This window comes from Microdochium trichocladiopsis, assembly GCF_020744255.1.
Source record: "Microdochium trichocladiopsis strain MPI-CAGE-CH-0230 chromosome Unknown B0I36scaffold_2, whole genome shotgun sequence".
NCBI lineage: Eukaryota > Fungi > Ascomycota > Sordariomycetes > Xylariales > Microdochiaceae > Microdochium > Microdochium trichocladiopsis.
Window position 1 is genome coordinate 4,219,947 of NW_025763545.1, and position 12,390 is coordinate 4,232,336.

Sequence of the window (12,390 nt, forward strand, 5' to 3'; positions counted from 1 at the left end):
CCCATGGCGGTGCACATGAATGTCGTGCACCTGGATTGATGATAAATCAGATCTTGAATGTGCACTTGTGACAGAGGGAAAGTAAGAGCCGACACGATCTCACCATCTGTGGCTTGGGGATTGGTAAGCCCATGGGAACGCGGGCCGGCAAGACGGTCCGCTACCTTTGACCATTGATTGGATTAACCTCGTGGTTTTGAGCCTGGGGATGGGATTAGGCCCCTTAGCTGACCCCACACGTTTGTTCGTCTGACATGAAGACGTGATGACATGGGGGTCTGCAGAAGCACCTTTATAAATGTAGTACCAGGACCTGCGAAACAAGCTGACTGCCAGGCTAATTAATTGAAAAGAAGAGCACCGCCAGAATACCTTGCGACAGTGTCGTACATTACTAGACTGAAGTCTACCGGACACACACCTGCTCGCTTACACAATGCAGATCAAGGTGCTGCTGTAAGTGAGATAATCTACACATCTTCTAGACCGCCCCCTGAATCACCTTCAACGGCCCCGACGGAGTAACTGACCCCCTTCAACACCACAGAACAGGTGCAACCGGCTTCGTCGGCGGCGACTTCCTCTACGCCCTCCACCACGAGGAGGCCGCGCTGGCCACGCAACTCGAGATCACGGCCCTCGTGCGCGACGAAGCAAAAGGCCAGCTCATCACCCAGGCCTTCCCAGCTGTGAAAATCGTCGTCGGGGACATGAAGGACGCCGCCTTTACAAGCCGGCTCGCGTCGGCAGCAGACATTGTGATGCGTAAGTCATGATGGACTCCTCTCTGTCAAGAGTGGCCGTGCCCTCCGATATCCCGCGCAGAGATGGACCGAGAGCTGATGATTTTCCACCTACGCCTGTGTGGCTGGCAGACCTGGCTGCTGCGGCAAACTTTGCCAGCATCGAAGCAGTGCATCACGGGCTGCAACAGCCACGAGGTTCCCGGAAAGGTACGTAAGCATGCATTCGATCTACATGCCAAAGAAAAGAAAAGGTGGGCGGTGGTTGTATCGATTGGGGGCGTTTCGCTGACGAGAAGATCTGGCAAAAGCGTTCCACATCCAAGTCGGCGGTGCATCATTCTTCGCCGCCGACGAGATCGCCGCCCGCGCGACACTCGGCAGTGCCCCCGCCAGCGACAAGCTGGTCTTTGACGACCTCGACGGCGTCCCAGAGATACGACGCTTCGTGCGGGCCCACCCAGAGCGCCGCGCAGAGAACTACATCCTGGACGAGACTCACAAGGGCTCATCATCATCATCGTCCTCCGCGGAGCCCAACAACGACAGCGGCATCAACACCGCGTTCGTGGTCGGCCCGCTCATCTACGGCCGCGGCCGCGGCCCAGTCAACCAGCGCAGCCTGCAGATCCCGGAGCTCGCGCGGATCGCCCTCGAGACCGGCAAGGTGTTGAAGGTCGGCGCGGGGGACAACGTCTGGGCGACGGTGCACGTGGCCGATCTTTCTGATGTCTTCGTGCGGCTGCTCAAGAGGGCTGTGGATGTTCTCTCGGGTCGTGATGGGGACCAAGCCACGGCGGAGGGAGGTGCTGTCTGGGGTCCCGACGCGGTCTACCTGGCTCACGTCGACGAAGTGGTGAGTTTTCTGAACTTGTCTCCTACTTTGCAGGGTGTGATTTCATGTGTCAAGGTGTGCATTGAGTATACCAGTGCGGAATGAGATGCTAATGCAACACCGTGGATCAGAAAATGGGAGACGTCGCCGAGCTTGTGGCAGCCGCACTCGCTGCAAAGCAGGCCAAGGTCCAGATTGCACACATCACTCCAGACGAGGCGGATAAACTCGCGGCATACGGGAGTATCATGTGGGGCACGAATGTCCGAGCCACTGGGCGTCGGGCCACTGAGCTTCTGGGATGGCAGCCGCGGTACAAGGACGACATTGCCGAGGAGGTTCAGCGAGTGGTGGATGAGGAGGTGGAGCGGATCGCGAATGTGGTGGCCACTGCCTGAGCTACGCTTGGGCCGTCGTTTACATCCCCCGAATAGTGGCCAACTTGCGAGCAAAAGAACCTGCACAAGTGGGATTTGCTCGATATCTGGGCCATGGATTCTCCTATGAAGCTTTCTATGACCATGTACATGATTTTGAAACGCCAAACTTCTGGGTCTCTGTACCTCTGGGTCTCTGAATCTCGGCGCCTCTGATCATCTGCACCTCTGAGCCTCTGGTACCTCTAAACCTCTGAGCCTCTGGTACCTCTGAACCTCTGGCTTGTTCTCAATAATGCCGTTTCAATGTTCCTTCGTCTGTTTCTTAACATGCTCCTGAGAAATCAGTGCTTCGATGAAGCGGGAAGGCAGCTCCAGCGTCTTTGAGTCCTCCTCGTTCTGAAGCACTAGAGCAGCCGTGTCTAGATACGCCGTAGCAAAGTCGTTCCACAGTCCTTCTACAACGGGATGTTCTTGGCACGGCTTGGGGTAGTAAGGGTCGTTGGCGTTGTGCGCACTGACCAGCTTGTCGAGGGCATTGTCGTTGAGCTCAATATCTTGCACCAGGTTGAAGTCAAGTAGCCATAGCTGTGTGGTACTGCAGAAGAAGTCCCTCTCATCAGGGCCTACGGATGGAAATGTCGTTGCCTCGGTGGCGAATGCGTGGATTTCGGCCGAGGAGAAGGCTGGGGTGCGGCGAGAGAGTCCTGCCGAGCTTCCCAAGACAAACTCGACATCGCGGGCGTCTGTGCGCGCAGCCCAGTGCATGATGGCTAGAGACCTGGCCATCTGGACGCAGACATTGCGGAGGTTGAGCTGCAAGTCGATGATGTGGTTAAGGTGGAGCTTGAAGTTGCGGAGGGAGAAGAACATGCCGCCGCCCGTCTTGCCCGCCATGGAGCCGAGGTATACTCGGACGAGGCAGTCCCTGTTGGCCGGGTCTGCGAGGGCGTTTGCCTTGATGCGCGGTGCGCAGTATTTGTTGGTGAGGAGGGTGCGGATGGTTGGTGGCAGTGGGTTGATGCGCTGCGTGACGAGCACTCGGGTGGGCAGGTGGCAGACGTCTCTTGCGGCGTCGGCGAGGGCTGGGGTCTTGTCGAACAACGTGGCTGCAGCGTCCTCGGCGCGGATGTAGCCGTGGCAGTCTGGGATGTTGATGTCGATGTTATGGGCTCTGAGCATGTCGCGAATGCGCGTGTGCTGGAGGTAGTCGTTCCAGAGGCTGAACTCTGTCGTCTTTGAGAGCTTGAAGGCGAGGGCGCTGCCCGGCTGAGCAAAGACTGCGCCGCAGGAGCCGGCGCCGATCTTGTTGAAGGGGTAGCTGTTTGGCTCTGGAGGAGCGGCGCCGCCGAGAGATAAGAGCTTCTGGAGCTCGCGGTCTTGCTGGCTGAGGGGGGCCGGCATCTTGCTGGTGGTGGTGATGGCGATGATGATGTGGGTGATGTGGTTGTGAGTGTGAAGCAATGATTGATGGGTCTGGGACCTCTGGACCCTCTGGAGGCTGTTTTTTTATGTGAAGGCTTCAAATGTGGCAGGTGCAATCGGAGAAAGCCATGGTCGTGGCCACGGAAGGCGCCAGCAGCAGGCCGGTGGCTCTTTCTCCGTCTTGTCTCCATTCCATGGCTCTGTCTCTTCTTCTGAGCAGCCCACACTAGAGGTCCAGAGGTCTACAAGTCTACACATCGACCAGTCCTAGAAGGATGTAAAGTCCATGATGCCGTCCCAGTCGAGATCATCCGACACATCGCCCATCCAGAACCCGTTCAACATGTCGCCCTCCGCCATGTCCACCTCGCCATATCCAGACCAGCACATGACATCCTCTGCCACCCTTCCATCCAGATCTGCCAGAGTGTTCGCTGCCTCGACATGGTCGTGGCCGACCGACTCCTCGCCAGCAGCAGCAACAACACCAACACCGCCTGCCCTCAGTCTCTGGATCAGCAGCTCTCTGCACTCTTCAAACGCCGCGCAGTACCTCTCTCTCACCACCACGTCCGCCTCGTCCTTGTCAAGGCCACCCCCTCCGCCCTCCGCCCGCCTGCAGATCTGCCCCTCCGCTATCGCGACAAGCAGCGCCACAAAAGCGTGGTCTTTGGCGCACATGTCCCCCGCCACCGACACCCGCCGTGCCGTCCACTCCGCCCCGACGCGCAGCAGCAGGTGCACCTCGACGTCCCGCAGGCTCTCAAACTGGCCCGTCGTCCCTGGCGGATGCGAGAGTGCGGCACTGAGCATCGCACCGCCGCCCCCAACACCACCACCACCACCACCACCAGCCGCAGGTGCTGCCGGCGACGGGTGGCCCAGCGAGCAACTGCGAGGGTTGTCATTACCGGCCGTGCGAGTGATAAGCTCGAGCGCGAGAACGAGGATACACTGCAGGGGGATCGATCGGAGATGGCCCCCGCCACGCTGCAGCAGGGCAGGAAAGTACTCCTCCGACTGCTGGCAGGTCGTCGTGTCGGCCGGAGAGGCTGTCCCAGAGGAGCAAGTCATCAACGCGGAGAGCGGCGATTTCTTGAAGACGGCCGAAGCCGGTGTGAGGCCGGCGTACATGACTCTCAGCGCCGTGTCGACGCAGGTCGTCCGCGACAGCGAGTACCGCGCTGCGTAACGATTCTTCTGGTACGCGAGGGACAGGTAGGAGATGTGGATGACGAGGTAGTATCGCTCCAGCATGAGACTGCAGTACTTCCGCTGAAACGGAGTGGCCTTGGGGTGGGCGAGATCAGAACGGAGCTGTTGACAAGCCTCGTCAATACGCGTGCTTCGCGTCATCAGGTCGTCGTAGCTCGTTGCCATGGCCACGTTGGGTTGGTTGATGGTCTTGACGATGGCGAGTCGCGCCTTGAACGACTTTGCCAGGGCAATCTGTGCTGATGTATCGGTGTACTCTCCAGTAGGTCTCGTCGCCTGTGGCACGGCGTCATGGCTGTCCACCGCTGCCTGCGCCACGAGTTCATCGTCGTTGCAGTTTGAGGGGAACTTGCAGCCAACATCTTCGGCCGAGATGAGTGGAGGTGCTCCCGCGCTGATGCTCGACTCGAGCACAATCTCAAGAACAGTCGCCCACAGCCGGCGGCGCAGCTCGACATCAGCGGCAGGCATGGCCGGCAACATGGACGGATCAATGTGGAAGCCCATGCACATGGCCGTGCGGATGAGCGAGCCCGCGGGGATCCACGACAGGTCGGCCTCAATGGCACATGCCTGTCTGGCAATGTGCAGCAGACACAGAATCTGCAGCCCCGTGATGGAAAGCTTGGCCTTCTGGGTTGAGTGTGCCGCCCACGCACACCCCTCGGATACCCATTGCGTGATAAGGGGACGTAGTGACGATCCTTCTGATCCGGCTGTCGCTCCAATAGCAAGGCAGAGCTGTACTTGTATGACAGTCTCCCGGCTTGCTGGCTGGTCTTCGGCACCACGGTCCCACATGCTGTCAAAGTCACGCTTCAAGGTAGGAACCATGAAGATTCGGTAAACCGTCTCAAACGTCTCGAGATACCCATCGAGGAATGCGACCGCGAGAGCGTATGACGGCAGATGCCTTCCAAAGTCGGTGCAGCTTAGCCTCGCAGACGAAGGTGGCTTCTGGGACTTGACAAGGCGAGCCAAGGCCTTGCAATCTTGGAATGCTTTCCAAGAAGCCCCCTTCTTGGTCATTTCCGTGCCGACAATGGCAAGAGCCGGCGGGTACTGCGAGCCGTCCCACCGCATCGCATCAGTCGGAGGATGAATGATCGAGCACCGAAGCAAGCCCATGCGGGGTGGCAGAACAAGTTTGCACTTACCAGCGGCCATGCGTACATCCAGTGGCTCTGGCCAATGTATCTGTTCTTGTAAAATGCGCCACGAATGGGGCCGCTCGTACCCTCGAGCGCGGGAAAGAGAGGCTCCTGCAAAGCGACATCCTTGTCTCTGTCGTAGACTGCGGCTTCTGTGTCTTTGCTTGCGTTGGCAACGCGCGGCTTGTTCGTGGTCCGCGATGTGCTGCTCGCTGGTTCTGAAATGCCAATGAAGATGCTGGCTAGCGGCGTGGACCGCCAGACGTGTATGCCGCCAGTGGTGACGTCCCTGGTTCGTGTCGAAGCCTGTGGTTTAGGACCGGCGGCTGAACTCGCCTCCCCTGCACCGGGTTCTTGATTTGGAAGCGTCAAAGGCGCGATCCGCCTGTGAGTAGGCAGCCTTGCCGTGAATGCAGGCTCGACTACCACAGAGCCGTCTCCTTTACTGCCCGGTGTCGCCAGGCTCGAGCTGTAGACACAAGTCTCCGCTTGCCATCGGACGCAGTTGGTACAAGGGTGCTTGCGATCACACTTGGCCTTGCGCTTGCGACACGACTCACAACTATTTTTGCCCAGGTTAACAAATAAGACCACACGTCCAGGGATAAAATTGCTCTCGTGACCTCGACAATTCTGGTGCGGGATTTTGTTTCACGGATGAACGGCTCAGAGCACTCAACTCACCTCAGGGTCGATCTGTTGCGGGTGCGCCGCGCCGGTTGTTCCCGGCCGGAACCCATGACGACACAGGCACAGCACCCGGTAAACTGCTCTTCTTCTTGGCGTAAGCAAACAGACAAGGCCGCCAATAGCTTCAACGCTCGGCGTCCGCCTGTTCCTTCCAGCTAGCCTCTGCGTGTGATCTCTCGGGCCAATGGGTGCTGGCCGGAATTGAAGTTGATACGTAGTTGGCGCAAAGAGCAAAGAAAGAAGGTTTCGATATATCCGCCCCTCAGAAGGCCAGGTCAGACTTTGGGGAGTGCATCGCCGTTTAAGTCCGCCATACGTGACGCGGCCGCTGATTGGCGGAATTAGGACTTGGCAGTTGCTGACATCGTTCCACCTTACGTAGCGGCCATTGACCAGTGACGATGAGTTGATGATGAAATGAGCTCAAGAAGGGGTGACCTTCCAGGCCCCGATGGAAGGCCAGTAAATGGTATTAATATATTCTCCTTGCTGGGCAGGGACTTGGTGTCCGCCAGAGGCCGCTTTTTCTTTTAGCTCGATTGCCACTCGAAGACCTCATAGCACCGCACATCTTTCCTGCCTGACATGCATCCGTCAACACCTCTTCGCTCTGAGGTGCCGCTCTTTAAACATGGCAAGTCAGTGTTCTTCGCATTCCAGTCTCGTAGACGAAGAAAAAAACCTCGATTAGAAAGATTCTTGGGCTGACGCCGCGCGGTGCAGATATCTGAACAAAGATACATGGGGCAATCTCGGTACGCTCAACCCGGTCCCAAAACCTTCCCTCCACCCCAAACATCACGATTCACGTCAACAACAATAATGATGATAATAATAAATATTCCTGACACTCTCGCCCCGCGCCCCGCCCCCTCCACGCACAGGGAGCCAGCCGCAGAAAGGAATCATCTCGTTCGCGCTCAGCCCGAACTTCCAGAGGATCACCGTGCTGCCGAGCGCCACCAACGGCTGGCGCAGGTTCAGGATGCAGGTGCTGTACTGGGCCCCTCCGCTGTTCGCGGCCTGGTATGCGATGCACTGGGCGGAGGAGAGGTAAGTAAACAAAAACAGCCCCCCCCCCCACCCCCTCCCTACTCCTCCCTTTCCGGTCCTTCCGAGGCAACCGAAGCATTGGAAACCGCTAAAATATAAGCGTGAGCACAGATATCACTTCCTGAACTCTAAGGAGGGCCGGAAGCTGTATTCTGAATCATAAGGCGAACCGAGCCGGGAGGGCAGAGGGTTTGTGGCGTCCCCAGGGAGGGGGGGAGCTTGCGAAGACGAGCGTTGAGGGTGCATGGTAGATGATACGATTGTCTGGCTTCGCTTTTTTGCTCGCCAAGTACTCGCGTGCCAAATTTGGGGATTGAATCGTGAAAAGTCTAAAGAAAGTTGTATCAAACACCGTTGCTAGCGCGTGTGCAGTATGGTCTGCGCGTCTTCTAGCGCGTCGCGAGCGAATTTGGAAGGTTGTTGCGACGAAGGAAAACGACCAATGCACACAAGACGAGACCAGACTAGGACTGTACCAGGCCATGGCAATGCAGATTGGCACGGATCAATACTGCCGATCAATCCCGTCGGCATTACGCAACGGCAGCGGGTGTGCATCGGCAGTTGGGAGGGAGAAGGGGTTGATCTCGAGCAAAGACGGGAGATCTCCAGTGTCGTCCAGGGGGCCGCGGTGCGTGCTGGTCCTCTGAATCTACTGCGTACAGTAGCGCGTAGTCCGCTTCGATTGCCGAGCTGATTGAGTCCCCCGGGCGGGTTCCCTCGCTATTATCAATCATTTTCTCAGCACCGCAGTCCACCCTTTTCTTGAGATGGAGACTGACCCCTTGTCGGCGGCATCGCCACAAATGGCCATGGTGAGGCCATTTCGAGAGGTGCACGTCCGCGGGTTTGTCCCAAAAAGTGTGCAGCCTCCGACGACGTGCATACGGTGTGGCCCGTGATCTCAGGGGCTATTTCTAGTGCGGCAACTGTGGTTGTAGCTTGACGATGATCAAAGAGTGGGTGGGTCTGTCTTCCCGTCGGGAACGGTATGTGTGCCAGCTGGTATTCCGACTGATTCATCAAAACATCGCTTACAATATCTTTCGTAGCTTGACATAGGCAAGAGGGGAAATGAGCGAATCAAGGTATGAGTCTTGGCTTTATTCTGACAGGTCTCTCCTGCACCATTGCGGCCTGCCAAATGTCATGCCTGTACCCGTTGTCCGGGGATTTGTCCGGCGCCGAACCAGGGGTCTGCGTAAGCGTGTTTCTAGAAGAATGAGACGGGGAGCGCTTGGATGCTCTAGCAGCCTCGCCCACCCGTGCTGCCGCTATTCTCCGACAACGCTAGCCAGGGCAAGGGACTTTAAAGGCCGCGTACGGCGGCAAGCAATACCATTTGCTCGCGGATGAACCTGATGCTCAGCGCGTCATAGCGCGCGCACTAGCAGTGATTCGAAACCCGTCGGGCGTCCAGCATGACGCTCCTCTACAAGGCTGGTGCTAGGGATGGGACAAGGACTAATCTTCGCTGCAAGGCTGAGCTGCCCTGCAGTATAGTCAATATGTGCAGATCATCGCGCCCACAGACTCCCAGCATGTTGTCCCTTGCTCTCTTCTCCTTTTCTAGAAGACTTTACACCTGCTTCCACCAAGTTCGACGATTGAATGCCAACACCGACACGCGTTCTACTCGAAAAGTTGCAGGAACTGCGAACGAGACAAAACGTCACCACCACCACTACGACTCACGATACAAAGGCTTGTGTTGGGGGAAAGGACCGCACGGATGTAGCCCCCCGGCCAGTAGAGCCACGACATGTCTCTGCCCTCGGCTCTCTACGGGCAGCCTCCCAACACGGTGGACGACTACTTCATCGTCAAGGGACTGTATCGAGCACTCGACATTGAAGATGCAGAACCCATGGCAGGGTTCTTCTTCGCGCCACATCCGCCGCCCGGTGCCGTGCGGGAGACGCGGGTTCTGGCTGTCATCATCGGCTGCGTCTTTGTCATTCTTGGCATCATCATCCCGACCACCGCCAGGCTAGTCCTGCGCGCACGGAGGAGCTCAGTTCTATGTTTCGGGTGGGATGACTGGACCATACTACTAGCTGCAGTGAGTTGTGTTCTTCTGGATTCTCGATCGTCTGCCCTCTCTTCCCTGGCCCTGCGACGGAGCAAGGTGTGGACACCGTTTTGGATGACGAGCTGACAAGGCAAAAACGTTGCTGCACAGATCACAGCACTCAGCTATCCTATTACACATATCATCCTGCCTCTGGTAGGCGCAACTTGCAGGCACGTGTGGGACATGACATATCAAGAGATCAACTACGGATCCTATGGCGGCGCGGCCACCCGAACAATCTACTATGTCGCCGTTGGGCTCATCAAGCTGTCCATCGCTCTATTCGTGCGACGAATGGCGCACCACGCCTCGCGCCGATGGCAGATCCTCATCGACGTCTTCATCGTCACGGTGATCGCGTACATCCTCGTGACCCTGTTCTGGAACGTCTTCAGCTGCAACCCGGCGCCGGCGCAGTGGGATCTCGCCTTTCGAGGTCGGGCCGCGATTCCGCCCGTCTGCGGAGACGTCGCGTTGCGGAGCCATATACTCGGTGGTGTTCACGTCGGGCAGGGCATCATCCTGCTGGCTATCCCCATAGTCGTGCTGTTGAAATTCCAGCTCGATACGGCCAAGAAGATCAGGCTGTATATCGTCTGGATCGTTGGCGCGGTGCAAGTTGCGAGCGCTTTACTGAGGGAGCTGCGCCCGAGCACGTCGAAGGACACCAGCTGGGACTATACGGAGATATTGATCTGGACTTCGATCGATTTGACTCTGGGTATCCTTTTGGCGTCGCTGCCAGTCATGGACGGCTTGCTTGCGGGCAACTGGCACAAGACGGCCACAGGGATGGCCAGCGACATCATGTCCCCCCAGAGGTCGCGCAATAACAGCGACCCGAAGCAGCAGCAGCCGACAAAGGGCGGCGGCACGACGACAGTCTACACGACGCGGCAGAAGAACCGGTCCCTGCGCAACATCGGCACCACGCTCGGCGGCGGCGGTGGAGGCTCCAGCAGGCTCAAGAGGACCGAGTCGAGCGAGAGCATAATGCAGGGCGAGAGGAGGTCCGAGGATGCGGCGATGGAGATGGGCATCCTGCGCACGCAGGAGATCCGCGTCTTATACTCGTCGAGGCGGGATCTCGGGGAGAACGGGCCCCCGACACCACGGCGGGAGCATTACCTCGACCGTGCAGAATGGCGGCAGAGCGCGCCCGAGCCGAAGCCGGATCAGGCACCGCCGGCCTTGACGAGGAAGATTTCCTCTAGACTGAAGCGGTAGATTAAAAAAAAACTGATTCTCCTTTGTGCCCAATGCTGAGTCTGATTTTATTCGTGTGCCAAGTATAATTATCGTGGCCAACGACAAATCTGCCACGTGTGGCGGTGGCCCCTCGGATCCAGCAAGTTTTCATGAACTCTGCTAGCTATTGACAGCCGCGACAGCAATACTCCACACGAAGAAGATGCCCAAGTCATTCTGGCAGCTCGCTGTGCGCCTTTGGTGCTGGATATCACAGTCGCAGTGGGCATTAAGCACTAGCCTCGGCAGTTCAAGGTGAACATATGGCAAAGAATCTGCACTGTTTTGAAACATACTATGTTGAATCCGTCGCCATAGCAATGGAATGTGTACTATACTGCTGATGATCGTTTGGGTATCGGCCGTGCTCTTTGCGGGCACGCAGGAGCACTCGTTCTCAGCATACCGCCTTGCCGTCTCAAAGCTACCTATCCACCACGAAGCATTGGAATGCCGAAATAGGTTTTGTGTCTGAGACGTGTATGGGTGGCCCTGGCCTGGCGGCCGCGTGCCCAGCTGCTTTTCGAAACAGGCGCAAGAAGCCACAATCTTCACGAACCAGGGCTGCGGGTCCAAGGAATTCGACTGCGCGGCGTGAACGTGGCCAGCTTGCCCCCTTTCGTTGAGCCCGCCTATTTCAGTCCACGCATCGACATCCATAAGCCTCGAGATTTCAATCCCACCTTCCTTTCCAAGCGCTGATGAAAGGCTTGTCTCTGTCACTGTGTCTGACATTGCTGGGTTGAAGTCAATCGTTACCGTTCTGCGTTTATCCCCGTGCACTAACCTTTCACGGCAGGCTAGGAGGAGGTAAGAATGTCGACTGTCTCAGATGATGTGTTTCATACTCTCAAAAGCGGGCCAGCTGCAGTGGGCGGGGGGTCGTAATCGGCATTTATGCTTGTTCTTCCTGGGCCGTGGCTGCGATACGCTTTGCGGGCAGTGTGGGCCCCTGAATGTCTTATCCGTCCGTTATCAGGGCCCTGGAGTCCGTTGCCATGGGAGCTGTGCAGAGGATCTATTTCCATGGAACTTGCAAAGTCCCGTACCCGAAACTGGAAGGCAGTCAAAGTGATGGATGCGCCACCGGGCTTTTCCAGAATATGGCACTAGCTCATTAATCAGGCTAATGTGGCATCTTGGCGGCAGTAGACAGAGCGGGACGTTGGGCTGTCTCGGTTGCCACGCTCTGGCAACGCTCTGGCAACTGTGCCTTGTAGAGACCCGCAGGAGGAGGTTTGTTCTGTCAACTTCGTGTACCTTGCTAGTCCTCCGGGTCGTTTTTGCGTACTGCCTGGCGGATGGCCCAGTCGCCAAAGTATGGGCAGCATGCCTTTTGCCCGATGTTGTTGTGTTCTATGCAGACACACCTTTGCTGTGCGTTCCTGCTTGGCCTGCAGCAATTAATTGTGCAAGAGAAAGAAGGCTGGGGAATATTGAACCTCTTTGGGAAAGTGCACAGCAGAGACAGCCACAGCCAGGGAACTTTGATAGACTAGATTCTCCCTCCTGCGGTGTGCTATCTGGAGGGAATCAACTCGGTCTGAGGTTCATTGAGTGGGTTATGCCTACATACTGA

The 12,390-nt window shown here is 57.3% G+C and overlaps 4 protein-coding genes across 4 annotated transcripts; 2 read left to right on the forward strand and 2 right to left on the reverse strand.

Moving 5' to 3' along the window:
• Window positions 1-270: 270 nt before the first annotated feature.
• Window positions 271-2,256, forward strand: B0I36DRAFT_316067 (uncharacterized protein). The gene is made up of 5 exons (XM_046152957.1): window positions 271-456; window positions 548-765; window positions 876-953; window positions 1,055-1,599; window positions 1,710-2,256. Exons 1-5 carry the CDS (start codon window positions 437-439, stop codon window positions 1,974-1,976), a joined length of 1,128 nt encoding a protein of 375 aa, XP_046017492.1. The 5' UTR covers window positions 271-436; the 3' UTR covers window positions 1,977-2,256.
• A 2-nt stretch (window positions 2,257-2,258) lies between these two features.
• Window positions 2,259-3,359, reverse strand: B0I36DRAFT_404018 (zinc finger protein-domain-containing protein; the record flags this gene model as incomplete). Its single annotated transcript, XM_046161767.1, has 1 exon — window positions 2,259-3,359. The coding sequence occupies one exon, from the start codon at window positions 3,357-3,359 to the stop codon at window positions 2,259-2,261; it is 1,101 nt and encodes a 366-aa protein (XP_046017493.1).
• A 128-nt stretch (window positions 3,360-3,487) lies between these two features.
• Window positions 3,488-6,486, reverse strand: B0I36DRAFT_381391 (uncharacterized protein; the record flags this gene model as incomplete). Its single annotated transcript, XM_046160856.1, has 3 exons — window positions 3,488-5,657; window positions 5,753-6,308; window positions 6,431-6,486. The coding sequence occupies 3 exons, from the start codon at window positions 6,484-6,486 to the stop codon at window positions 3,648-3,650; spliced, it is 2,622 nt and encodes an 873-aa protein (XP_046017494.1). The 3' UTR covers window positions 3,488-3,647.
• Window positions 6,487-9,083: 2,597 nt separating this feature from the next.
• On the forward strand, window positions 9,084-10,777 carry B0I36DRAFT_420836 (uncharacterized protein; the record flags this gene model as incomplete). The annotated part of the gene is made up of 3 exons (XM_046162168.1): window positions 9,084-9,551; window positions 9,672-10,636; window positions 10,705-10,777. Exons 1-3 carry the CDS (start codon window positions 9,252-9,254, stop codon window positions 10,775-10,777), a joined length of 1,338 nt encoding a protein of 445 aa, XP_046017495.1. The 5' UTR covers window positions 9,084-9,251.
• Between the last annotated feature and the right edge of the window lie 1,613 nt (window positions 10,778-12,390).

Coding starts and splice junctions, on each gene's coding strand:
- B0I36DRAFT_316067 (XM_046152957.1), top strand. CDS start 437: ATGCAGATCAAGGTGCTGCT. Junction 457..547: donor ATGCAGATCAAGGTGCTGCT/GTAAGTGAGATA, acceptor TCAACACCACAG/AACAGGTGCAACCGGCTTCG. Junction 954..1,054: donor GCCACGAGGTTCCCGGAAAG/GTACGTAAGCAT, acceptor ATCTGGCAAAAG/CGTTCCACATCCAAGTCGGC.